At 42.5% G+C, this 26,388-nt stretch overlaps 1 protein-coding gene across 1 annotated transcript in view; it reads left to right on the forward strand.

Annotated features, from left to right (window-relative positions):
* The window catches only part of nsfa (N-ethylmaleimide-sensitive factor a), a 157,160-nt gene that overhangs the window by 43,736 nt on the left and 87,036 nt on the right, over positions 1–26,388 (forward strand). Inside the window, exons 6-9 of the mRNA XM_078424925.1 lie at positions 3,829–3,936; positions 6,329–6,404; positions 9,814–9,969; positions 25,165–25,364. Of these exons, the coding sequence (XP_078281051.1) occupies positions 3,829–3,936; positions 6,329–6,404; positions 9,814–9,969; positions 25,165–25,364 (540 nt within the window). The remainder of the gene's footprint in view (positions 1–3,828; positions 3,937–6,328; positions 6,405–9,813; positions 9,970–25,164; positions 25,365–26,388) is intronic.

The raw sequence follows: 26,388 nt of genomic DNA on the forward strand, positions 1-26,388 counted from the left end.
AATTGTCCCTAGTGTGTGTAGGATAATGTTAATGTGCAAGGATCGCTGGGCGGCGTGGACTCGGTGGGCCGAAGGGCCTGTTTCTAAATCTAAAAATAATATCTAGGGGAATTTTGACTAAAACATAAATTTAGCTGCGATTCCCTCAAAATCCTTGTTTACATTTGTTATTTGCTGCGTGTTTTGTGGGTTGAATGTCAAAAACAAGTCCACCAGGACATGTACCCTTATCCAACTCTGGACATCTTCTGTGTAGATTTACGCATTCTTGTATCTGAGGAGATTTCATTGAAACTTGCAGAAATTCTGACTTATCTAGACAAACTGGAAGTGGGCATGATGATCTCCCTTGCTGGAGTGTCTACAATGAGAAGTCACTGTCTTAGGTACAGGGCGTGAGATGTGGGACTAGTTTGAGGAATTTCTTCACCTAATGAGTGGTGAATCTTTGGAATTCGCTATCAGAAGTCTGGAGAAACCAAATTTGTGTATATTTTCAAAAAAACAATGTTAATTCCTAGACCCAAAGGCATCAAGTTGGTTTCGGGGAGAGAGCAGTGGTATAATATTAAAATCACAGAGATGGTGGAGTATTTAGAAGGGCTGAATGATTACCTCGGCTTCTGTTTTCTATATCTGTTCATCTCTCCTGCTAGAACGCAGATCTGCACTTCCAGGAAGATTAAAACGTTTCTCTTATTACAAGAGAAATTTCACCATTCACACCCTAACAAATGTAATTCATCAGTCAACCGATTAAATATGACATTCATGCACAAAGGCTGAGATGATCAAGAAAGTTTAATTGTCAAAGCAGAACAATTAGCAGCAGCAGCATAACGGCTCTGTAAACACAGTAAAAGATAACATAATAAACAAAAAAAAGTGCATTAAATTTAAAAAAACAATATTAGTGCAAAAAGCCCAGTCCTTAGTGCAACCAAGACTGTTTGTAGCTCATAGTTTAGTTGGGGTTTGTAGTGTTCAAGATCTTGATAGTTGTTGGGAAGAAGCTGTTCTTGAACTTGGAAGTCACGGTTTTAAGACACCAATACCTTCTTCCCGATGGCAGGAAAAATTATAGTGTGGACAGGATGGTGTGATTCCTTGATGCTGGCTGTCTTTTTGAGGCAATGCATCCTATTGATCTCTACGATTGTGGGGAGTTCAGTACCTGTGATGGACCGGGTAGTGTCCACCACTTTTTGTAATCTCTTTTGTTCCTGGGTGTTCAGTTGCCCGACCACAACAAAGATGCTGCGCATTGGGAATCAGCTTACTGAAAGTAGAACAATATTGGGGTAATTTCTGGATTTCTAGTTAAATTAATGCCCAGCAGGAAATTGAACTGCTGACTTCAGTATGCTTTTCAATTGTCCTGTGAAAAATTCCACTTCCCATCTCTAAAATAATGTCAATAGCAGTATTAAGTACAAAATTTAGTGAGTTTCTTCAATCCACTTGTCTGAAACAATTCTTATATACTGAAAAACAACCAGCTTTTGCTGACCTTGTTCCTGCTGAAAAGTGCATTCTGAGTACTCGGTGAGATATGACCTGTGACCTCAAATGCAGACACACATTGTGCCTGAATGCTTTGCCTGGCAGGTCAGGTCACAATCATTCCCTCTGTTGTTGCCTCGGGTTCATTCCAGGACGCTGTGCTGATCTCTGGCACACCTCAGTTTGTTACTCATTGCTGTGTTAGGGAGGTCGCCCAAACACCATCCTCAAGGGGACAATTTGTCTAATTTTTCTCCAGCTTAAAGGAGCAGACAGGGTTTGTATTGGAAATTTCTCTGCACTGGAGTTTTTGACAAAGTCCGTCAGTTCTTAGCTGTAGCTGGCTCAGACTCTGGAGGTCCTTTGTACCCACGCAAAATATGTCTCAGTCAATCCAGTCTCTCATTATACCTCAAGCCCTCCTCCCATCAGTCCTGTGGTTTCTTCCTTGTGAATCTTTTCTGAGCTCTTTTAAGCATAATGATAGCCTTCGTAAAGCTGGGTGATCACAATAGCACGCATCGCCAAGTTTGATCTTGCCAGCCTCTTGTGCAGTTGTAATATGGCGTCCCAACTTTTGTACCCAATGCCAACATGCCAACACTTTGTTTGTTGCCCTCTCTACCAGTGATACCACTGGTGCTCCTCCACCTCCTCTCTCAACATTGCAGCTTCTATTTATTAGGTAACAACATCCCCCTGTGGCAGCAATTACTGCTTGTATTGTGGTAAGTTCCGTTTAATACCTAGCTACTGTGATTGCATATGTCGGGCTACATCCTGGCAATTGAGAATGTACATTGGATGAAAAGACAATGCCAGATGAAACTGACTTGGGATAGCATGACCCAAGGAAAACCAATTGCTAAGTCTTGTGAACTTTGCAATTAAAGAATAATGAATTTGTGATATTGTAGAATACAGCATTGTGCATCACTGCAATGTTAAAATGCCATTAAAAGATGGTAAAGCAGTTTCTGTGGCCGTTGATGTATGTCAGATTGACATGATTCTTGGATACTTGATCTGAAGTTCTAGAAAGATGCAGTACGCAAATAGGCTCTTCAGTCCACTGAGTACACGCAGACTGCCAACCATGCATTTACATTCATTCCACATTGGTACCTTTTTATCAATTTTCCCTAAATTCTGAACTACTCGCCTGCACACTGAGGGCAAGGTAGCGTGTCCAACTGCCCCACCAAACTGTTGCAGGAAACCAAAGCATGCAGAGAAAATCCAAGTTGTCACGGAGACGGTGTTAACACCACACAGACAGCACCCAAGGTTAGGAATGGACACTAGTCTCTGGTGCTGTGAGGCAGTGGCTCTACTAGCTGTGCCACTGTGCTGCCCACTTGTGGGTTCTTAAGTAAAATAATTCTCATTGTGATGGTATGTGTGCATCCAATAAAATTAATGTTGGTTAAACCAAACAAAAAACATGCCTAATCATTACTCAACATTAGTTGGATATATGCATTCATCTGTTCGCTGACAAGTTAGTGGGTACATAATATTTTAAGGGTCCTTGTTGTTAACCTTGTGTGTCATTTGGTCCATCACAAAACCCTGATGTCTACAAAATAGAAGGAAGGCATTCAGCTCATTATATGAGCTTTGGTTGGAGAAGAGCCATCAACCTGGGTTCCTTTTAATAATCATTTAAAATCTTTTTCCCCCTGGTTTTTCACTCCCTCTGCTACGAAGCATAGGTCCTTCAAATTTATTCTAAGTTTAGTTTAGAGATATGGTGTGGAAAAAGGCTCTTCGGCCCACCGAGTCCGCACCGAGCAATGATCACCCGCACACTAGTTGTATCCTATACACCAGGGACAATTTACAATGGCCAATTAACCCACAAACCTGCACATCTTTGTGATGTGGGAGGAAACCAGAGCACCCAGAGAAAATCTATGCAATCACAGGGAGAATGTACAAATTCTGTACAGGCAGCACCTGTAGTCAGGATTGAGTCTGGTGCTGCAAGGCAGCAATTCTACCACTGTGGTCCCTTTCAATTTTATACACTTTGTTTAAATTTCTGCTTTGCCTTCCCTATTTAAGAGAAAACAATTTTAACTAGTCCAATCTTTCCTCACATCTACAGTTTTCACTCCTAATAATGACTTCAATCTATAAGTATCTGTGGACTGATGCTGGTAATAAGGAGATTGAACAGAGTAGCCTTTTGATGCCAAACCTATTGGTTTGAATGGTATCCAAATAACCAGTATTACATGAACCAAACACCAATCAAGATTTTACATTGAAGTTGATATTTTCAGATGATTAACCCTTTCTATTTCTTCCTTTGCTTTTCAGCTTGTGTTTAGTTTTGTTGACAAGCTCTTTGGGTTAATGGTGAAGGACATTGAAGCTATGGACCCCAGCATACTGAAAGGCGAGCAGGCTTCTGACAAGCAACAGAAGGTAGCATTTTAACGTAGACCTTTAATTAGGCTGTGGAAAAAATTATATTTAATAAAATGTAATAGAAAAAAAGTTGGAAATAGTCGCATATTAAGTCACATATTCACTTTGTACAGGATGTGGAGCCATTAAACACATTGTGTTGCACCTTTGAGGATGATGTGATTTATTACTCATGGCTATGCTAAACAAGTTTAAAGTGTCATAATGTCTCTTAGAACAAACTTTTGTCAATTCTTACCACAGACCCGAATTGAAGTGCAAAACAAATTACTGGAGGGATTCGGCATCTATGGAGGGATGGACAGACAACTTTTGGGGTGTGGACTCTTCTCCAGACTGATGGATTGGGAGGGAGAAAGCTGGAAAAAAGATAGAGGAGTGGGGAAAAGCTCAACAAGCGATAGGTGGATATAGGTTGGGAGGGGGTGTTGATGAACAGATGGGTGGAGATAATGTTGCAGGCTGGAGGTGAAAGGGAGACAAAAGAGTGTCAGCTACAGAAAGAAGAATTGGAGTGAAATGTAAAGCCAGGGGGAGAGATATGGGTTGAAAGGAATTGAGGGGAGAGGAAAGGGGGGGGGGGATAAAAAGAAAATGGGGGCTAGGAGATGGGAGGGGTGAGAGATGAGCTTGCGGCAGAGGAGAAAGGAACATGATGACAAAGTTCATGGGAGATGATGGAAGAATTGTGTGAGCACCGGGGGTGGTGATTTCAATGTTCCTACTGTTGACTTGTCGGGTATCTAAATTACGTATGAGAATCTGATCTTCCAGTTTGTGTGTGGCCTCTCCCTCGGAGTGGAGAGGGCAAGGAGCAGAAAGGTCATTGTAGGAATGGGAAGGGGAGTTAAATTGGAGAGCAACCAGGAGTTCTAGTAGGTCTTGCTGAAGTATCCAGCGAAATGGTTGCCTAGTCCACACTTCCTCTCCCACGAGGAAGTCACGTTAGGAGCACCAAATGCAATTTCCCCCCCAGCTCTCTCCCCTCCTACTCTAACAGTATGCAGAAAGGTTTTGACCCAAAATATCATCTATCCATTCTTTCCAAACTCAAGTACAATAGATCGAGAAAAGGGGAAGATGCAGAGTGCAGAATATAGTTCTCTGCATTGTAACGCATCAGTTCCTTAGACAAAGTCTCATGTCCTCAATGGGGTAGAGGTGAATCGGATAGTACCCTAGCATATGGAATGACTTCAGAAGTCTGCTAAAGGAGGGGAAGAAGGGGATCCTGGTGTGAATGGGTGATGGATGGTCAGGGTGGACTTGGTGGGCTGAAAGGCCTGTTTCCATGCTGTATCTTTCAATCAATCAATGAATTGTAAGGGGACAAAAGAGATAATATCTTGGATGGATGATATACAATGGGATTAGAAGAATATTACTTTTAATTTAGCAATGCCAAACTTGCTGTCTTCACCAGTGGCCTTTAAAGTTGTTTTCTTTCTTACCAGGTTGAGTGAAAACACTCCAGTTTTCTGATGGTTCTTTTGCGCCATTAATAAATTGGTTTTATTGTTAGCAAAATAACTCTTAGGAAATTGCTGCTGATGGTAATTAGTCGGGTTTAATTTGATCTACTTTTTGGGATGCGGTGGTTATTTGCATTGATAGTAGAGCGGGTACAATAATTGTATGATAATGCCTTGCCAAGGCACTTGCAGTTCTGGAGCACAGATTCCAATTGGGGCCCTTGGAATTTCCGAGGACCAGTGCGCTTGCCCTATTTATCACTTTGAGCAAATTAAATTAAAGTCTTATCTGTGACAGTGGGATTTTTGAGTTTTGTGATCATTGTGGGGGCAGGGAGAAAGCTAGAAGAGAGAGGCACAATTAAGCATAGCAGGTAATAAGTGAACACAGGCGAAGGGTGTTTGATTAACCATCTTTTAGATCACATTGATCCTTTAATTTCTGACGTTCTGGAGATGTCAGTTGAAGAAAGCAGAGTGTGATTGAAGGGGGTTTGCCAGCTTTTTGCCTGTGTTGCAAAAGGAAACGATGTGAAGATGAAACATTAAAATTGTGATCTTTTGTGAATTTGGCTGAAAGGATCAATGAACAGCAAACATTCAACCTCTAAAGTCATTGGTCAGGGCCTTTGTACTGAAGACCACTTTCATTTGCACTCATCTAGTCAAGGCAGGTAATTGAAAAGGTTTTGAGTTTTTTTTGGAAGTGAGCAATATGCCCAGGGAGATTCTTATTAAAGAGAACCAACACTTAGATAGTAGACAATAGACAATAGGTGCAGGAGTAGGCCATTCGGCCCTTCGAGCCAGCACCGCCATTCACCGTGATCATGGCTGAGATGATTTATTTTGGCTCTAACGTTTTGCTGTTACATATCACCGTGTTCATTTGAATTTTTTCTGTCTTGTTAATCCAGATCGATCTAGGGCTGGCTGTAGCCAATTCCCAGGTTATATTTGAAAAGGCAGATAGCTCATCTCTGACTCTGATTGGTGAGTATTTGATTTGTGCGATTCAGCTTTGATCGAGTAATTGATGTTTGGATGTTTTTAAAGTGTAATTTGCCTCTACTTCACTTCAACAATAAACCAATTTCATTTAGCAGTTCCTAAAATCTTGAGATTGCTAGTTCAGCTGCCTTAACCCTCTTCACTTATTTAACCATCCTTTTCTTTCGCTTTGGTTCTGGCTTTAATACTTCTAAGGTTTTTGAAAATAGGTTTACTCCTTCTTTCTCTGGACCCTGCCATCCAATATGTGAATTCACCCTTGATGATACCGATTTTATTTAGACGCTGCTGTGGGTTTACCAAAGGAGAACTGATACTACAAAAGCTAATGCTGGAGGTGAAGTTTGATTAGATGAAGTATAAACTGTTACCCCTACATCCAGTGCCTTTTGCTTTAGTCAACGACGTCAATAATCTGGATGACCATAACCTTAGAAAAATCTCTGTGGCCGATGGCAATGGACAACACAACTCTACACCATTAATTCTCCATACAAAAGCAGAACACTGCAGATAACAGAAATCTAAACTAAAACTTAAGTGTGAACAGCTCGGATCAGGCACCAGGCAAAATCTGTGAAGAGCAAATTTCATGTATTAAGTATTATTAAACGGTGCACTATTGCAGTTTTAGCTATGAAATTCAGCTTCCTGTTTTTCTCTGCGTTTTTTTCGCTTTCATACATTAATTAAGACCCTCCGTTGCTTTCTTCAGGCTGCCCAGCCTCAACGTAGTGTCTCGAAACTTGCTGGAAAGTCAAGACATTCAAATCATTGTGGCTTATTTTGCCTACTGAAGTTGCCAACTTAATAATTGGGAGATCTTGCTTTCAGCTCTAATTTTGAAACTACCCGAATAAAAAGGACTATTGATGATTATTTCCCAAAAAACTGATTCAGTTGTAGGAAGCTCAACTGCCAGCCTGACTTATAGACAATAGGTGCAGGAGGAGGCCATTCGGGCCTTCGAGCCAGCACCGCCATTCAATGTGATCATGGCTGATCATTCTCAATTAGTACCCCGTTCCTGCCTTCTCCCCATACCCCCTGACTCCGCTATCCTTAAGAGCTCTATCTAGCTCTCTCGAATGCATTCAGAGAATTGGCCTCCACTGCCTTCTGAGGCAGAGAATTCCACAGATTCACAACTCTGGCAAAATTGGCAAAAGAACCGGTTTGAGGTGATATGAATTATTTCTAAATAAAGAGTAATTAATTGAAATTCACCGCCTGAAACTGGTTGCTGCCATGAAACTGGTTACGGCCAATTTAATAAAGGCTTAAATCAAGGATTCGGTTTCACGCATCAAAGGAAACACAATTGTACGGTCGTGAGGAAGGGACTGGGCTGTCTTAGTAATTCTATCAAAGAATGGGCACAAGAACAATGGGCCAAAGGGATTCTGAACATATGACAATTCCCATACTGTGACCATGAGTAAAACTGCAACTTGACCATTTTACACAAAGACAGTGGATAATAAACTCATGGAAAATGACACGTGACTGTGCCAGGTGGTAGAGAAAATGCTGCAATTTAATGCAGACTGGATTAGGGTGGACCCGTTGGGTCCAAAACTCTCCTGTGGGAGCCATTCACCCCGGCCCCGGGCGGCCATCGAAACCTCTCCTGCAAAAATTCTTTAGTAGCTGAGCAACAGGCAGGTCCCGCCTCTTCCACTCTCCTCACCCCCTTCATTGGCCGCCACTACCGTCACTCGGGTAGGTCCCACCCTTGGCGGCCCTCTTAGGCACCCCCCCTCATTGGCCGCCACACCCGTCACTCGGGTGGGTCCTGCCCCCGGCCGCCCTCTTGGGCACCCCCCCTCTGGCTGCCACTCCCATCACTCGGGCAGGTCCCGTGCCCGGCGGCCCTCTTGGGCACCCCCCCTCATTGGCCGCCACTCCCGTCACTTGGGTGGGTCCCGCCTCCGGTGGCCATCTTGTGCACCCCCCCTCATTGGCCGCCACTCCCTTCACTCAGGTGGGTTCCGCCCCCGTGGCCATCTTGGGCATGGCAAGTGGAAAGGGGATTTAAGGGGTTTATTAAAGTTTAAAATGTCAGTATCTTTTAAAATATAACACCAATTTAAACGAAACATGTTACTGCACACCTTAGGACAATGGTGAGTAAGGTGGGCCTAAAATTGTCATGCTTTCGGGTACCATTTTGGCAGTATTTTGGGAACAAACAGTCAAATATATATACAAATAAACAAGATGAGAGTTTTAGTAATAAATAATATATATATATATATATATATATATAGAGATGTTGGGATTGTTTTAAACATGCCATAGCCACACCAGTGTTAATGTTGCTGTAAAAAGGTGGTTCCGGTAAAACAGATTGTATTACTGGAATTCAGAGAGTAGCTGCATCCTTGTGTATGTAGGGCTGGAAATGAGGGAAGGCAGGGTTCCTACCTTAAAAAGCCTTTGTGGAAAAACTTGGTCTTTAACTTGATTTCTGTCTGTATCAGCTTGTTTGTTTTACTTTTTTTGCCTCCTTTTTTCTTTTACTCTCTGGGGGTAGGAAACATGCCTAGCCTGACCTGCTGGGCATGTCTTCCTATCCTGCCCTTTGCACTCCCACATTCTTTTGCCCATTTTCCTTTCTCACTCAAACATTCACACCTTGACCTGATATTGTTGTTTCCAGTTATTTCCATGGTCACACTAGTTTTACCCCATCAGAGACACTGTTCTCTCCGACCCTCCCTGCAGCTTAATACGTTTCTTTCTTCCCTTTTCCCTTTCTGATGAAGGGTCTTCAGTCCGAAACATTAACTCTGTTTCTCTTTCAAATGTTTCCCAACTTTGAGCATTTCCAGCATTTTATGTGTTTATTTTGGGTTTGTGCAACAGTTAACATCTTTGCCCGTGTTCTGTTAAGGGATTTTGTTCCCAGCAAGTATGTGAACTCAGCATTTCCTTCATTTGCTCACTACTGAACCTAAAGATCTTGAGGAATTATTTTCCCAGTCCAAACTGCCCTTTACGCTTATTTTAAATACATCTGGTGTATTAATTATTTAGAATCAAACAACAGAAATCAAAGTCTGAAGAAGTGTCTTGACCTGATACGTCCCCTATTCCTTTTCTCTAGCGATTCTGCCTGACCCGCTGAGTTACTCCAGCGTTTTATGTCTATCTTCAATATAAATCAAATTGTGTGCAAATGGACTGAAGATACACATGTACCTTGTTTCCATTCACATCTATTTCAACTGAACCCTTTGAACTATTTTAATTATATGTTAGTTGCAACAGGCAGAGATGAATGAGAATAAATGCAGAGCAATTTTGTGTTGCAGTACCTGATATAACCACTGGGTGGCGATAGGTTTGTGTGTTTTCAATCTAATTACTTTTCACTTTTTTCTCAAAGGCAAATCTAAAACCAAGCAGGGAAGACAATCCATCATTAATCCAGACTGGAACTTTGAGAAAATGGGAATTGGTGGCCTTGACAGGGAGTTTTCTGATATTTTTCGCCGTGCATTCGCTTCGAGGGTTTTTCCAGTGGATCTTGTGGAACAGATGGGTGAGTAGAAACATAGGATGGTGTTGCTAAATGCAAATTGAAGACAAATTTTGCATCCCTACTATTTCGTAGTAGTACTACCTACCCTAATCTGAGGAAAGACATTCGAGCCTTAGAGTGAGTACAGAGAAGGTTCACCAGATTGATCCCTGGGATGGCAGGACTTTCATATGAAGAAAGACTGGATAGATTAGGCTTATACTCGCTGGAATTTAGAAGACTGAGGGGGGATCTTATAGAAACATATAAAATTCTTAAGGGGTTGGAGAGGCTAGATGCGGGAAGATTGTTCCCGATGTTGGGGAAGTCCAGAACCAGGCGTCACAGCTTAAGGATAAGGGGGAAGTCTTTTAGGACCGAGATGAGAAAACATTTCTTCACACAGAGAGTGGTGAGTCTGGAATTCTCTGCCACAGAAGGTAGTTGAGGCCAGTTCATTGGCTATATTTAAGAGGGAGTTAGATGTGGCCCTTGTGGCTAAAGGGATCAGGGGGTATGGAGAGAAGGCAGGTACAGGTTACTGTGCTGGATGATCAGCCATGATCATATTGAATGGCGGTGCAGGCTCGAAGGGCCGAATGGCCTACTCCTGCACCTATTTTCTGTGTTTCTATGTTATTACTTCTTGGGCATCAGTGCAAACATGACCATTTTTTATTGCTTCATGAGTTATAGAACAAGCATCCAGTTTTCTGTAGCCCACCCAACATTTTTCTGCTGTTTTCTTCCATGATTGCACTGTATGTTGCCGAGGGGCCTCGTGTCAGGTGGAAATTATTGATCGAGTTGCTGTCTTCGCCGGCCCCTATCATATCATATCATATCATCATATCATATGTATACAGCCGGAAACAGGCCTTTTCGGCCCTCCAAGTCCGTGCCGCCCAGTGATCCCTGCACATTAACACTATCCTACACCCACTAGGGACAATTTTCACATTTACCCAGCCAATTAACCTACATACCTGTACGTCTTTGGAGTGTGGGAGGAAACCGAAGATCTCGGAGAAAACCCACGCAGGTCACGGGGAGAACGTACAAACTCCTTACAGTGCAGCACCCGTAGTCAGGATCGAACCTGAGTCTCCGGCGCTGCATTCGCTGTAAAGCAACAACTCTACCGCTGCGCTACCGTGCCGCCCTGTCACTGCAGCTCTGATGGATTAGTGGGTGGCGCTGTTGAAGTCAAATAAACTTATGGTTCTCCTGCTCTCATCGTCCCCGTTTTTGCCCTAGTCTTAAAAAAAAAATATTTCTGAAATGGGTAATTTTAGATGCATCTCAATGAAACTTCAGTCCCTATTGTCAGATATGGGCAAACACCGCAGCATACAGAGGGGATTGAAACATTACAAAGCAATTGGCAGAAGCCAATAAAGGCACTGCCTTAAAGGGATTGAACACATTAAAGCTATGGGTAAAAAATATGTACTGCCCTCCTGTTCTAGAAATATGAATGTAATAAGTATATTAATGAGAATTTTCTGTGTCCACCCATCATCTCGAAATGTAGGAAAAACATTTTATTTGAACCAAAAAATGTTAAATTTTGTCCTGACCTCAATTTTTTAAAAAAAACACTGCAAAAGGGCCAAAAAGAATGATCTTATCATCATATATATACAGCCGGAAACAGGCCTTTTTTTCGGCCCTCCAAGTCCGTGCCGCCCAGTGATCCCCGTACATTAACACTATCCTACACCCACTAGGGACAATTTTTACATTTACCCAGCCAATTAACCTACATACCTGTAAGCCTTTGGAGTGTGGGAGGAAACCGAAGATCTCGGAGAAAACCCACGCAGGTCACGGGGAGAACGTACAAACTCCTTACAGTGCAGCACCCGTAGTCAGGATCGAACCTGAGTCTCCGGCGCTGCATTCGCTGTAAAGCAGCAACTCTACCGCTGCGCTACCGTGCCGCCCTTGCTGTTACCCAACTGATGAACCTTCTATCTAATTGAACAGCTGCAACATCTTCAATTACTAATCAAGACTTAAGTGCATGTTTTCATGTTGATTAATATGTCTGAAGAAGGGTCTCAACCTGAAACGTCACCTATTCTTTATCTCCAGAGATGCTGCCTGACCACTGAGTTACTCTACCGTTTTGTGTCTATCCACTTGAGGTAGAACAGGTTAATATGAGGAATCACTTTCCCCAGAAATAGTGGTTAAAATCTGGACTCTGCCCAAAAGCTGCGGAAGCTGGTGGTCATTGAGGCTAGTAATCATATTAGGTAAGAGTTTTAGATAACAGATTTTGAAGGGGCACAGAACCAATCTGACATTGTTTTTAGGTACAGGTCAGATGCAATTCAATTGAACAGCAGAACAGTTTAAGAGTTGTACAACCCGCATCTGTTGCTATGCTACACATGTGTAAGAAGGAAATGCAGTTGCTGGTTTACACCAAAGATACACAAAAAGCTGGAGGAACTCAACGGGACAGGCAGCATCTCTGGAGAGAAGGAATGGGTGACATTTCGGGTCGAGACCTTTCTTCAGACTGGTTAGGGATAAGGGAAACTAGAGATATAGACAGTGATGTGAAGAGATAAAGAACCATGAATGAAAGATATGTAAAAAAAGTAATGATGATAAAGGAAACAGGCCATTGTAAGCTGTTTGCAGGGTGAAAATGAGAACCTAGTACAACTTGGGTGGGGGAGGGATGGGGAGAGAGGGAATGAAAGGTCTACCTGAAGTGAGAGAAATCAATATTCATGGCACTGGGCTGCAAGCTGCCCAAGCGAAATATGAGATGCTGTTCCTCCAATTTGCGTTTAGCCTCACTCTGACAATGGACAAGATCGAGGGAAGAAGGATCTGTGTAGGAATGGGAAGGAGATTTAAAGTGTCTAGCAACTGGGAGATCAAGTTGGTTCAGGCAGGCTGAGCAAAGGTGTTCCGCGAAACGATTGCTCAGTCTGCATTTGGTCTCGCTGATGTATGGGAATCCACATCTTGAACAACGGATACAGTAGATGAAGTTGGAGGAGGTGCAAGTGATCCTCTGCCTATCCTGAACAGGTCCCTGGACAGAGTCGAGAGAGGAGGTATAGCAGCAGGTGTTGCATCTTCTGCGGTTGCTGAGGAAGGTACCTGGCGAGGGGGTGGTTTGGGTGGGAAGGGATGAGTTGACCAAGGAGTTGCGGAGGGAACGGTCTCTGCGGAAGGCGGACAGGGGCCGACATGGGAAAATGTGGCTAATGGTGGGATCCTGTTGGAGTTGGCGGAAATTTTGGAGGATTATGTGTTGTATGCGACGGCTGATGGGGTGGAAGGTAAGAACTAGGGGGACTCTGTCTCTGTTGCGACGAGCGGGAGCTGCGGGCGGAGCTGCGGGGTACCGAGAAGACACGAGTGAGGGCTTCATCTATGATGGGAGAGGGGAACCCCCGTTCCCTAAAGAATGAGGACATATCGGATGTTCTAGTATGGAACACCTCATCTTGGAAGCAGATGCAGCGTAGACTGAGGTATTGGGAGTATTGCCTGTGTAGAAAGGAAATGCAGTTGCTGGTTTCCACTGAAGATAGACGCAAAATGCTGGAGTAACACTGGGACAGGCAGCATCTCGGCAGAGAAGGAGTGGGTGAAGTTTCGGGTCGAGAACCTTCATCAGACTGAAGAAAGGTCTTGACCCGAAACATCGCCCATTCCTCCTCTCCGGGGATGCTGCCTGTCCTGCTGAGTTACTTCAGCATTTTGTGTCTATATACCTGCATCAACTAACTGATTAGCACATCTTTGGGAGGAAACAGTGCATCCAGCAGGAATCAATGGGGTCACAAATACTGCCCAAGGTTAGAGTCCATCATGGGTCTCAGAGCTGTTGGGCTACTCCTGAGGAAAGATGTGATTGCAATAGAAAGAGTTGCAATCAGAGATACAGAAATGTTGCCGGGCTAGTAATATGCATTTATTGGGAGTGACTGTTACAGCTGTCATTGTTTTCTTTGGAACAAAGATGATCGAGGAGAGATTCAGTTGAATGATATTTCTAAAAAAAACTTGATGTTTCTACAGTGTAAACAGGAAGAATTTATTTTCCTTGGCAGGAAGATCAGTAACCGGGAGGCATGCATTTAGTTTTATGGAGGAATTGGAGCAAAGGAGGATTGTTGGGTGGGGGAGAGAAAATGTAATGGATGTCTGGAAGGCACTATTGAAATGGAAGCAGAAACTCTCTCCTCATGTAAAAAAAAAATTATGCATGAGCATTTTAAGCGCCAGAACTTGCAGGGCAGTATCCCAAGAGCTGGGAATAGACAATAGACAATAGGTGCAGGAGGAGGCCATTTGGCCCTTCGAGCCAGCACCGCCATTCAATGTGATCATGGCTGATCATTCTCAATCAGTACCCCATGCCTGCCTTCTCCCCATACCCCCTGACTCCGCTATCCTTAAGAGCTCTCTCTTGAATGCATTCAGAGAATTGGCCTCCACTGCCTTCTGAGGCAGAGAATTCCACAGATTCACAACTCTCTGACTGAAAAAGGTTTTCCTCATCTCAGTTCTAAATGGCCTACCCCTTATTCTTAAACTGTGGCCCCTTGTTCTGGACTCCCCCAACATTGGGAACATGTTTCCTGCCTCTAACGTGTCCAACCCCTTAATAATCTTGTACGTTTCGATAAGATCTCCTCTCATCCTTCTAAATTCCAGTGTATACAAGCCGAGTCGCTCCAGTCTTTTCAACATATGACAGTCCCGCCATTCCAGGAATTAACCTAGTAAACCTACGCTGCACGCCCTCAATAGCAAGAATATCCTTCCTCAAATTTGGAGACCAAAACTGCACACAGTACTCCAGGTGCGGTCTCACTGCGGTGGAATAAACCGAGTGCATTTTTGTTGACGTTGACATGGAGGGCTAAATGAAATATTTTATTGTAACCTTTTATTTCCCTCTGAACTTTACAATTAATAATGGTCAGTGTTTTGGCACGGCATCTTGTACAGATTGTGTGCTTGATGTTCTACATTTGTCCTGAAATGTTCTCGAAAGCAGTGTAGCTTCTGGAGATTAAACTGTGTGTGTAAATTAGATATATGGCCAACTAGTTTAAAATATAGCAAAGAAAGAAAGTATTTTAATCTTGTAATTTTAGTGGAGGAAGGTTGATGGTAATCATTTTTTAAATAAACTACTTCCTGTTGTCTTATTGTGTCCCTTTATTTGGAAAGCCAGTGGTCACATTAAATCCTACTCAATGATTTGGAAACCAGGGAATCAAAAACAACATTGGAAAGACAAAGGTTAATGTTTCCATTTGATGAAATGTCATTGTCTTCAAATATCTATTTCCACTCTCAGGTGCTGAGTATTTAAATTAGAAATTTAGATAATTTTTAAAATCCCTCTTATGCCACTTGAAATTTATGTTAGTGTAGGAATTGTAAGCACAGTGCACATAGAGATCACACATAGTATGGCAAGAGGGGGAAGAATACCAGATTGCCAGCTTGAAAGCAGCTCAAGAACATAATATGACTGACTGTGAATTCACAGAATGCAGTGAGTAGTATTTTATTGTAAATAAGAACCAACTATTCAGAACAACATAAGTGTCAGAAAGTGGATTGAGCATGTTAGATCTAATTAAAGTTGGGTTTTGTCAGAAATATTGATTTAACAATTGAAACAAAAAAGCTGTAAGGATGCAAAAGGAGAATTGAAGGTTTATGGCAAGAGTTGAAGGAGCTAGTCTTTTCATTCAGTTGGTCAGACAAAGTGCTGATGGTTGTGTGATTGCATTCCAGACAGATATCTGTCCAAAGAGAGGATTCAGTAGAAGCAAGACCAAGTGACTTGATTTCCTTCCATTAAGTAGTCTACCATTAGCTTTTGTGCTGATGGAGTAAATAAGCTACCACAACAGTGGATTTTTGAAGGAAATAAATTACCGAAGGAATGTAAGCATTTGAAGGAGATTTTTTTGTTGTCTTTAAGCTGTCAATGCCCAGGAAGGAAGTGTTTTAGGTGGTTGACCCTGTATCTGATTAAGTTGCAAAGAAGGGGAAGTGGTAGCGATGATAAAGGGCATGTCTGTAACAGGGCAGAGACCAAGAGACATCATTTTTTAAATTTTATTTTATTTCTAAATAGACTTTACTCAAGAAATAAATATATACAATACATGATCCTTACAAAAATCCATCCAACATTCTCGGAGGCTATACATACATGCAATACAGTTTCCCCAAATCACAATTTTACTCCGCACCCTTGCCACACAAGTGTATATGGCGTGGAATCCCTTCCCTTATTTTGAGGGGCGTCTCGACCACACCCCACCGCCCATGTCCAGCAGTGGAAGGATCTTAGACTGGTCCTCCCCCACAGAGCCTTGGCGTTGGCTGCACCAAACTGCCGTGTGTCTCTCAGCACGTACTCCTGCAGTCTGCAGAGGGCCAGTCGGCCACGTTCCTCGACGGACATCTCGCTCTGCTGGGAAGTCAACAAAGCTCTGGCAGACCAAAGAGCATCTTTCACTGAGTTGATGACCTTCCAGCAGCACTCGTTAGCTGTCTCTGAATGCCCCTGGGAACAGTCTGTAAATCACAGAGTCCTGTGGAGTTCTTTGGAATAAATCGTGACAGGGGCCCTTGCAAACCTCTCCAGACTTGCTTTGCAAATCCACACACTGCGAAGAGGTGGGCAGCCGTCTCCTCTCCATAGCAGCCGTCCCGAGGGCAGCGTGCCAGGTAGTGAGGTTTCTGACGGTGCAGGAAGGATCTGACTGGGAGGGCTCCCCTTACTGCCAGCCAAGCAGTATAATGTAGATAAATGTGAGGTTATCCACTTTGGCGGCAAAAATAATGAGGAAGATTATTATCTCAATGGTGTCAGATTAGGTAAAGGGGAAGTGCAACGAGACCTCGGTGATCTTGTACACCAGTCACTGAAAGTAAGCGTGTAGGTACAGCAGGCAGTGAAGAAAGCTAATGGGTTGTTGGCCATAACGAGAGGATTTGAGTACAGCAGCAAAGAAGTCCTTCTGCAGTTGTTTTGGGCCTTGGCGAGACCACATCTGGAGTATTGTGTGCAGTTTTGATCTCCTAATTTGAGGAAGGACGCCATTGCTGTTGAGGCAGTGCAGCGGAGGTTCACAAGGTTAATCCCTGGGATGGAGGACTGTCATTTGAGAAAAGATTGGAAAGACTAGGCTTGTATTCACTTGAGTTTAGAAGGATGAGAGGGGATCCTATAGAGATGTATAAAATCATAAAAGGACTGGGCAAGCTAGAGGCAGGAAAAATGTTCCCAATGTTGGCGGAGTCCAGAACCAGGGGACACAGTCTAAGAATAAAGGGGAGGCCATTTAAAACTGAGGTGAGAAGAAACTTTTTCACCCAGAGAGTTGAGAATTTGTGGAATTCTCTGCCACAGAAGGCAGTGGAGGCCAATTCACTGGATGAATTTAAAAGAGCTCTAGGGGCTAGTGGAATCAAGGGATATGGGGTGTTGGCAGGCACAGGTTACTAATGGTAGATGATCAGTCACGATCACAATGAATGGTGGTGCTGGCTCGAGAGGCCAAATGACCTCCTCCTGCACCTATTTTCTTTGTTTCTATGTTTCTCCTTAAGTCCTCCTCAGTTTCTCCTCAGTCATGAATAGATCCTTTTTTAAATTCAGGAAAGTTTATTCCTCTGGTGAGAACTCACTATTCCTTAGTCATACAATGTGGAAACAGGCCCTTCGGCCCAACTTGCCCACACCGGCCAACAATGTCCCAGCTGCACTGGTCCCACTTGCCTGCGCTTGGTCCATATCCCTCCAAACCTGTCCTATCCATGTACCTGTCTAACTGTTTCTTAAACGATGGGGTAGTCCCAGCCTCAACTACCTCCTCTGGCAGCTTGTTCCATACAGTACACCCACCACCCTTTGTGTGAAAAAGTTACCCATCGGATTCCTATTAAATCTTTTCCCCTTCACCTTGAACCTATGTCCTCTGGTCCTCGATTTCCCTACTCTGGGGATTCCCCCTCATCCTCCTGAGCTCCATGGAATAGAGACCCAGCCTACTCAACCTTTCCCTGTAGCTCACACCCTCTAGTCCTGGCAACATCCCCGTAAATCTTTTCTGAACCCTTTCAAGCTTTACAATATCTTTCCTATAACATGGTGCCTAGAACTGAACACAATATTCTAAATGCGGTCTCACCAACGTCTTATACAATTGCACCCAACTTCTATACTCAATACTCTGACTGATGAAGGCCAAAGTGCCAAAAGCCTTTTTGACCACCTTATCTCCCTGCGACTAGACCTTCAAGGATCCATGAAGCACCTCTACTCCTAGATCCCTCTGCTCTACAACACTACCCAGAGGCCTACCATTTACAGTGTAGATCCTGCCCTTGTTCTACGTCCCAAAATGTTTAACCAAATGTTATTGTTGCATTAACAAAATGGCTAGGAATGTACATGAGGGAGAATGGGTATGTCAGCTGGGTGAGATGAAGAAAACAATATGAACAGAAGCTAAAATGGAGCAAAAAAAAAAGCACCGGGGGTGTAAAATTGTTTGCAATAATTTTTGTTAATGTCTATATAGCCACTCGGGTTTCAAAACAATGGTTATTAAAGGCCTGAGTAAGATAAGTTTTGTATCCAATGTAATTTTTCAATCTAAATTATAAATTCCGATTCCTAACTAATCTAATTCAGTCTGAGTCTGATGAGACTGAAAAAGGGTCTTGACCTGAAACGTTACTCATTCCCTCTCTCCAGAGATGCTGCCTGTCCCACTGAGTTACTCCAGCTTTTCGTGTCTATCTTCATCTCTAATCTAATCCATAGAAGGGGGAGAAAGGTAATCGGACATCATTGATTTCACTGTCCCTCGGGGCATTGGATGGGAGGGGGCAGTGATTGAATTACATTACTGCAGTCATTCTCCATGCAATGTTTTTCACTATCCTTGGTGTAATGCTTGGTTTCTCTGCTGTATTGTGGCCAGATTGTACAGGTCACACACCTGCTTTAGTGGGTGAGGCTGTGCTCAGTGGGGATTAGTGGTGGCTGACAGCAAACCTCCCAAGTCCAAGCAGTGATCACCGGCACACCTGGCTTATCTCTTGGATTCCAAAACTCTCAACAGCACGTTGCGTCGACGCAGAAGACAAAATAATAACCTTTAATGCGACATCTTCGAAATGCCATCTAAACCCTGAGAATACTTAATTTAGCAAAAGGCTTGGCTTTCCTGCACTGTGAGTCATCTAATCGCTGTCACTTATTCAGATGGTTTCTATACCAGGAAAATCTTGAAGTTTCCAGAATGTGCAGTTAAAATTTTGTGGCATAGCTCCAATTTCTTGGCTTGTCTAAGCAGGTTTTGTGTGTGTTTGAGCGTGTCTATTTTACCATCTTCCTCCCCCCAGCCTCGCGTTAAAAAGTAGTATGGGGTAACATTTCCAGGACCTTATCCTTGTGTTTAACATAATTTAGGTACTAGGTCTCTTTGAAGTAGCTCCTTTGAGTATCTGTTTATTTAAGATGCTGTTTGCTGATGGAGTAGGAGAGTTGAGGGATTTATTGTAATCCTTTAAGTTCTGCTCTAGCACTTCTGCACTGCACCATATAATGCGACAGGATTAACATTTGTTAGACTATCTGGAGAATTCCTTTGTAAGAATAAAAATTGCCCAAGTGTAAGTGATGTGGGGCATTCTCCTCGTTATTGCAGAAATTCGCAACGTAAGTTGGACGAGTTATTTTGGCCTTTTATTTTCCAAAAAAATCTTTATCCGCCACCATCCCATTATGTATTCCTGTAAATGAAGGTTCTCTGCCTTGTGGAAATGCAACATTTTAATATCCAGTAGCTTTACTCCAAATGTTTGTTTGACCAATGAAGATATGACAATGGGATCTTGTGCTATCCTTGTGGGTGCCTATTCTGCCAAAGGTAATTGAATAGTTTTTCAAACATTTTATACTCGTATTAAAGGATAGCTATATAAAATCTATCACTACACTGACAGAGGCTGACCAAGCCAAAGGCTAGGATTCCAACCTCTGTTGCTTTGTGTCATGATGGTGAGTGATTTTGCGCAGTTTAGTTTAGTTTAGAAATACGGCATGGAAACGGGCCTTTAGGACCACCGAATCTATGCTGACCCTCGATCGCACTAATTCTGTTATCCCACTTTCTCATCCAATCCCTACATCTTAGAGTCAATTTTACAGAGTTCGATTACATTACTGCAGTCATTCTCCGTGCAATGTTTTTCACTCTTTCCTTTGAGTAATGCCTGTGTTTTAAATAAATATAATTACATTTATAATTACTTTCAATTTTATCCTCCAGAATGAGAAAGTTCACATCGTCACTACTTCTGTCAGTATTTCTGACAACGTTTGTTGAAGACTCAGTAAATAAAGCATCATGCTGTAATAGGCTGTGTGACCCTATAAGGGTTGACTGCTTCTCAATGCCTTGTTAGCTGCAGTATGTCAGCATGTCTCAGCTAGGAGCAGTTCTGCATTACATCTTTGAACTTCACTCATCACCCAATCTTGCTTCACACCCCTCCCCATATACAAAAGGGATTCAATTGCCACTTAGTGCTTATTAATGCCTTGTGCCTGACACTAATTTGGCAGGACTGGTATGAATTTGTTTCTTCACTTTGGTGTAAAATTAGCTAACAGAACTGCACCAATGACTCTTGTCATGTCTGTTAGTCACCCCATGTTTTATAGATTATCAAGATTTGTTGAACCTTGTAAACAACAATGACCTGAGGGGCTGCAATCCTACTCGCTAGCTAGAGTGAAAGTGCCGGTATATGCTGCCCACAGAAGTTGAGGTAGCTATGATCAGTCTATGTAAGTGGCTATAAAACTTTCAGTTCCACTTTATTTTTAATCATTTGAGTAATACTTACCGTCAAAGGAACAGTTGATCCCTGCTGCCTGTTTTGTTAATGAAGAAAAAAGTCGGCATGTGGCGTTTTACTATATAAATCAGGGAATCAAACAGGAGCTGTTGAAATGCCAAGATATGTGGCTGTAGTGACACCCACTTGAATTACATATGTTAATGCAACTTGTATATTTACTTACCAAGTGTACACCATCATGCAACCAAACAATGTAATGGAACAGCACTTGCTACTGTTATTTTTAGCATTTTGCTAGTTAACAGAGAAAGGCAATTATTCATGTTTGCTTTTCTTTCGGACACCATGGGTTAATGTTTGAACTGCACTGTGACATACCAGAGGGCTTTCAGTTTGGGTTTCCTAGTAAGTGCAGAGTGAATTAACATTGGTTGTGACTTAGTGGGTGCCACATACAGCTTTATATTGGAAACCAATGTTCGTTCTCTTTAGTTTAGAGATACAGCGTGGAAGCAGGCCCTTCGGCCCACCAAGTCCGCTCTGACCAGCGATTTCCCGCATATTAACACTATCCTGCACCCACTAGGGACAATTTTTACATTTGCCAAGCCAATGAACCTACATACCTGTACCTCTTTGGAGTGTGGGAGGAAACTGAAAATTTCAGAGAAAACCCACGGCTGTCAAGGGTAGAATGTACTAACTCCGTACAGACGGCACCCGTAGTCAGGATCAAACTCGGGTCTCCGGCGCTGCACTCGCTGTAAGGCAGCAACTCTACCGCTGCGCCATCGTGCCGCCCTTAGAGGGTCCTGTAGAATGCATTCTAGCGGTGTAGATGTAGTACAAGGATGAGTTGGGCATGATATCAACAGCCCACAGACTTGACAAACTTAATGCATGTTCTTGTCTTGAACACAGACTGCAGAAGCCAAACACTGAGAGTAGGGGAGGGAAGGACACAATTTGATTCAGATATGGAGGGATTTAAATTATTCCCACATTCTCAACTCTGTCAGAAATCTTTTGGATTACAGCTGAGAAAGGTTCTGCCTCCATTCTTTGAAATGTTGAGTTCCAGACTCGATGTCTTCCAACTTGCATTTGGATGAATTTTTCCCTGAATTCCCTTTGGTCCTTCCAATTCTAACATGATTTCTTTGCTCATATATTCTGCATCTTGACTAATAAAGGCAACACTAATATAGCCCTGCTTATCTGCTTTAGCTACATGTGCTGCTACCTTTAGGGATCTGTGGTATCTTCATCAAGCTGTCAAAGTGGGCAGGCAGGTGGCAGATTAAATTTAATTCTGAGAAATGTGTAGTGATGCACACTGATTTAAGAGTCAGCTATTGGCATCCTACCATTTGTTTTGAATTGTCTTGCTTTGAAGTGGTATTGTTATCCTGGATTGAATTCCATTTGCCACTTTTTTTGTACTCTGACAAGTCTATTGATACAATCCAGCCCCTTAAAACTTTATTCAACACTATCAACAATGCTGCCAACGTTTGTATCATTAGCGCACGTCTTTGAAGTTAGAAGAATCAGTTGTGCCTCTGTCTCTGTGCACACATTCTCCTTTTGAGCTGGGTTGTGATTTTAACAGTTGTGTTCGTTCTATATGTCACTTGTCTTACCTTGCTCAGAAGGAAGACCTGAGCTGGTATGTCTGGAGTATTGCATTTTTATTGTGCGGAGCAGAGGTTAGCAGCTCCGCGTGCTGCGGGCTGAATTTGGAGCCAGTAATTTAATAAATTATTATCTTGCCCCCAGCTACTTGAAAGCATTTTCCTGCTGCCTCTACCAGTTCTGCAGTCTGAGTGATTGCTGGTTTACACATCAGATTTGTCCTTTTAAACTTTCCTTTGGTAGCGTAGGGGATGCATTTTGGCACCCTTTACTGAAGTTTTTCAGACAATGAGGTATGTCTTAAGCATCGGGTATTATTTATTTCTTTAACTCTGTCTTTGAAAGTAATTTTTTGATGTGTCTTCTGGATGCTACAGCTATGGGATGTGTAAAGAGAAGATGATAATGTTGATACTTGAGACTTCATGGTAACAATGTATTTCTTGACCAATGTGATGAAAATCATTCTTTGTTCCTCATTCAGACATTGAGTTCCCAAGCATTGTTAAGTGTCTCCAAGTATTAGTATCCATTTTGCATGCTTCCTGATGTTAAACTCTAAACTTGTCATAGTAGTCCTTTATATTAACTACACCTCTAAACTTAACTGCTTGAACGCAGAAGTTATTGTAAATGGGGAACAGTACTGGTGCTTGCGGGTTCACTTCCAACATCTGATTCTCCTGTAATTTTCTTAACGCTAGCCCCTGCTATTTAGTTCTATTATTATTGATCTCTTGACTCATTATCTTCCCTTGTCGACCAATGTACTAATGGATAACTTGTATGAAAATTAGAATTTTGAAATATGTTACGCCCATCTTTTGTTACATCTTTAAAACGTTTACTCAGCTTGACCTAGCAGTACTTTCCATTTTAAATCTGTCCCATTTCTTGGCATTTTTCTGTTGCATCTTTTCTAATGATTTCATAACTCTTCCTGACACCAACATTGAACTATTTTTGAATCTGCTTCTATTCATTTTTTACTGTCCTTCTCTGTAATTTTGCTTCAACCTCCCACTTTCTTGGCTTTATCCCTCATATTCTGTTTTTTTCTTCCAAGTTTTCTTTTGCCCCTCAACCCTCTGCCCTTATGCACTTCATTCTGTCCCTGCCACTCTGATTGTGCCATTGTTTATTTCTTCACTCACTGAGTCATTTCTAATCTGTTTTTGCCTTTTTAGTGGGATGTTTTTGAAATGGTTAATGCTCATGCTATATCTCCATTATCATTGTCGTACGGCACAGAAAAGGGACCTCTTAACATTCCTCATCCATGACGACCGTGATGTCTATCAATGCTTACTCATTTTGAAGTACCTGTCCAAAGTTTCCAATGTTCTTGATCTTCATTTTGCATATTCATTATGTTCTCCATATTTTTCTTGTGTTTTATAGGAGGTGGTCATTTGACCGAGTGAGTCCATTCTGGCTCACGAGAAAAATCACAGTCCCCACTAAATGTTCCTAGAATCTAATCTCTCTTCTCCCCCCCCCCACCCCCCCCAATTCACATAAACTCCCTCTCATACTACATTTCACATCTATACTTGGAGCAACTTTGACTCCGCAATTAACCTATCAATCTGCATGCCTATGTGATGTGGGAAGATATTAGGGCACCAGGCAGAAACTCTCACACTAAAGGACATGTAAATTCGACATGGCACCGGGGATTAGGATGGAATCTGGATCACGATCTGTGGGGCAACAGGATTACAAGGGACTGTGCTGTCCTAAATAATTAAATCCAAAAATATTACTAACAATGTGTTGTAGTCACACAGCATGGATAAAGGCCCTTCGGCCCACCTTGCCCATGCCGACCAAATTCCCCATCATCAGTAGTCCCACCTTCCCGTGTTTGATCCATAGGTGTCTAAACCTTTCCTGTCCATGTACCACTGAAATTACAATAAAAAAGGCACAACAATGCCTCTACATCCTCAAAAGACTACTGATGTTTGGCATGTCTCAAACGACTCTTGGCAACATCAACATATGCACTTTAGAAAGCATCCTGTTAGATGCATCACTGTTTGGTTTGGGGACGGCTCTGCCTGAGACTGCAGGAAATTGCAGAATTATGGATGTAGCTGAGTCCATCATGTAAACAAGCCTTACCTCCCCCCCCCCCCCCCCCCCCCCCCCACTCCTTGATCCTAACTATATATTTGCTGCCTTGGGAAAGCAGTCAACAAAATCAAGGAATATTTTCACCCTAGACTTTCCTCCTTCTAGCCTCTCTCATTAGGCAGAAGATACAAAAACTTGAAAGCTCAGGAATAGCTTGTGCACCTCTGTTATCAAACTACTGTTCGGTCTTCCCAGAAGCCAGGGTATAATCCCAATCTTCCAACCCACCTCATTGCAGATTATGCAATTTCTTTTGTACACTTTCTCTAACTATAATACTACAAAGCTTTTCACTGTATCTCAGTGCACAATATGACACCGACAGAGGTTAAACCTGACATAATCATTACTGACTAAGCTAACATTTCTTCTTGGTTGAATTTCAAATAGTCTTCCTCTCTTTGCCCTTTTTCACCTAGAAAGGATTTTTGTGCAGAGTTTTCTAAAAATCAACATAAAATTCATTTGTTTTAATTCAGAATTTTTCCCAAGCTTCGGAAAAAAAGTGCATCATTAGTTTTAACTAGTGATTTACTATCCTTCATCCTTTTCTAGGTTGCAAGCACGTGAAAGGTATTCTGCTGTTTGGTCCACCAGGATGTGGGAAAACCCTCATGGCTCGACAGATTGGGAAAATGCTGAATGCCCGTGAGCCCAAAGTTGTGAATGGGCCTGAAATTCTCAATAAATATGTGGGTGAATCGGAAGCAAACATTCGTAAGCTCTTTGCAGATGCAGAGGAAGAGCAGAGGAGGGTGAGTGCCGTGAATCATGATGAACGATAACTTACTTTTGGCAGTGAAGTTCATTCATAGTGGCAGACAATGAAAAAGGAGAACATTTCAGGAATGTTTGCAGCTGGAGGTGTGTGGGCACATTTTACGGCAATGAGGTGTTACACATTGTCAAGCAATGTGAATTCCAACACAGGCTAGTTGGTGCCCAAGATTTTTGGTCTGGATCTTGTAGTACTGGATAATCTAGGTTTTAATTCAGATTCTTCTGAGGAAATAATTTGCTATTGGTGTTATTTCTCACCTCTTTCAGTGACAGTGGCAAATGGTTGCTGGGGGTGAATAAAATGGCGTTATCTGCCATATTATTGGCATGTTATGGTCATTAAATGGTCTTTTTGAGCAATTTTCTACAAAATGTATGCTGCGAAGACTTGATTATATATGGTTAGGCATCTGCATTACACAGAATGAAGAAAGTGATGCTGCATAAACCAGTTAAGGCATAGTTCTAAAATGGCCTATAGGTTGAATTGAGTGACATGGCAACATTGCCTTTATATGGTGGTAGTAACTGATATGGAGCTGTTGACAATCTATATCTGATACGGCTCCTCTGTCCGTTACCTCTATGCAGGTACTTCAAGGTTCTTTGTTTTAGTTTGGAGACCCTTTGGCCCACAGAGTCCATGCCAACCATCTATTCACACTAGTTCTATATTATCCCACTTTCACTACGCATCAGGGGCAATTTACAGAGACCAATCAATCCACATACCCACACATTTTTGAAGGAGGAAACCAGAGCACCCAAAGGAAACCCACATGGTCACGGAGAGAACGTGCAAACTCCCCAGAGACAGCACCCGAGATCAGGATCAAAGCCTGGTCTCCGGCACTGTGAGGCAGCGACTCTCCATTGTTAGCCCTGCAAACCTTTATCTGATTCCCCTTTGAAACTGGTATTGAATCTTCTTTTATCGATGCTCAGTCTCAATGTACCTTGTCTTGCTTACTTCAGTGTAAAAATGCAGACATTTTGGAT

This window comes from Rhinoraja longicauda, chromosome 29, assembly GCF_053455715.1.
Source record: "Rhinoraja longicauda isolate Sanriku21f chromosome 29, sRhiLon1.1, whole genome shotgun sequence".
NCBI lineage: Eukaryota > Metazoa > Chordata > Chondrichthyes > Rajiformes > Arhynchobatidae > Rhinoraja > Rhinoraja longicauda.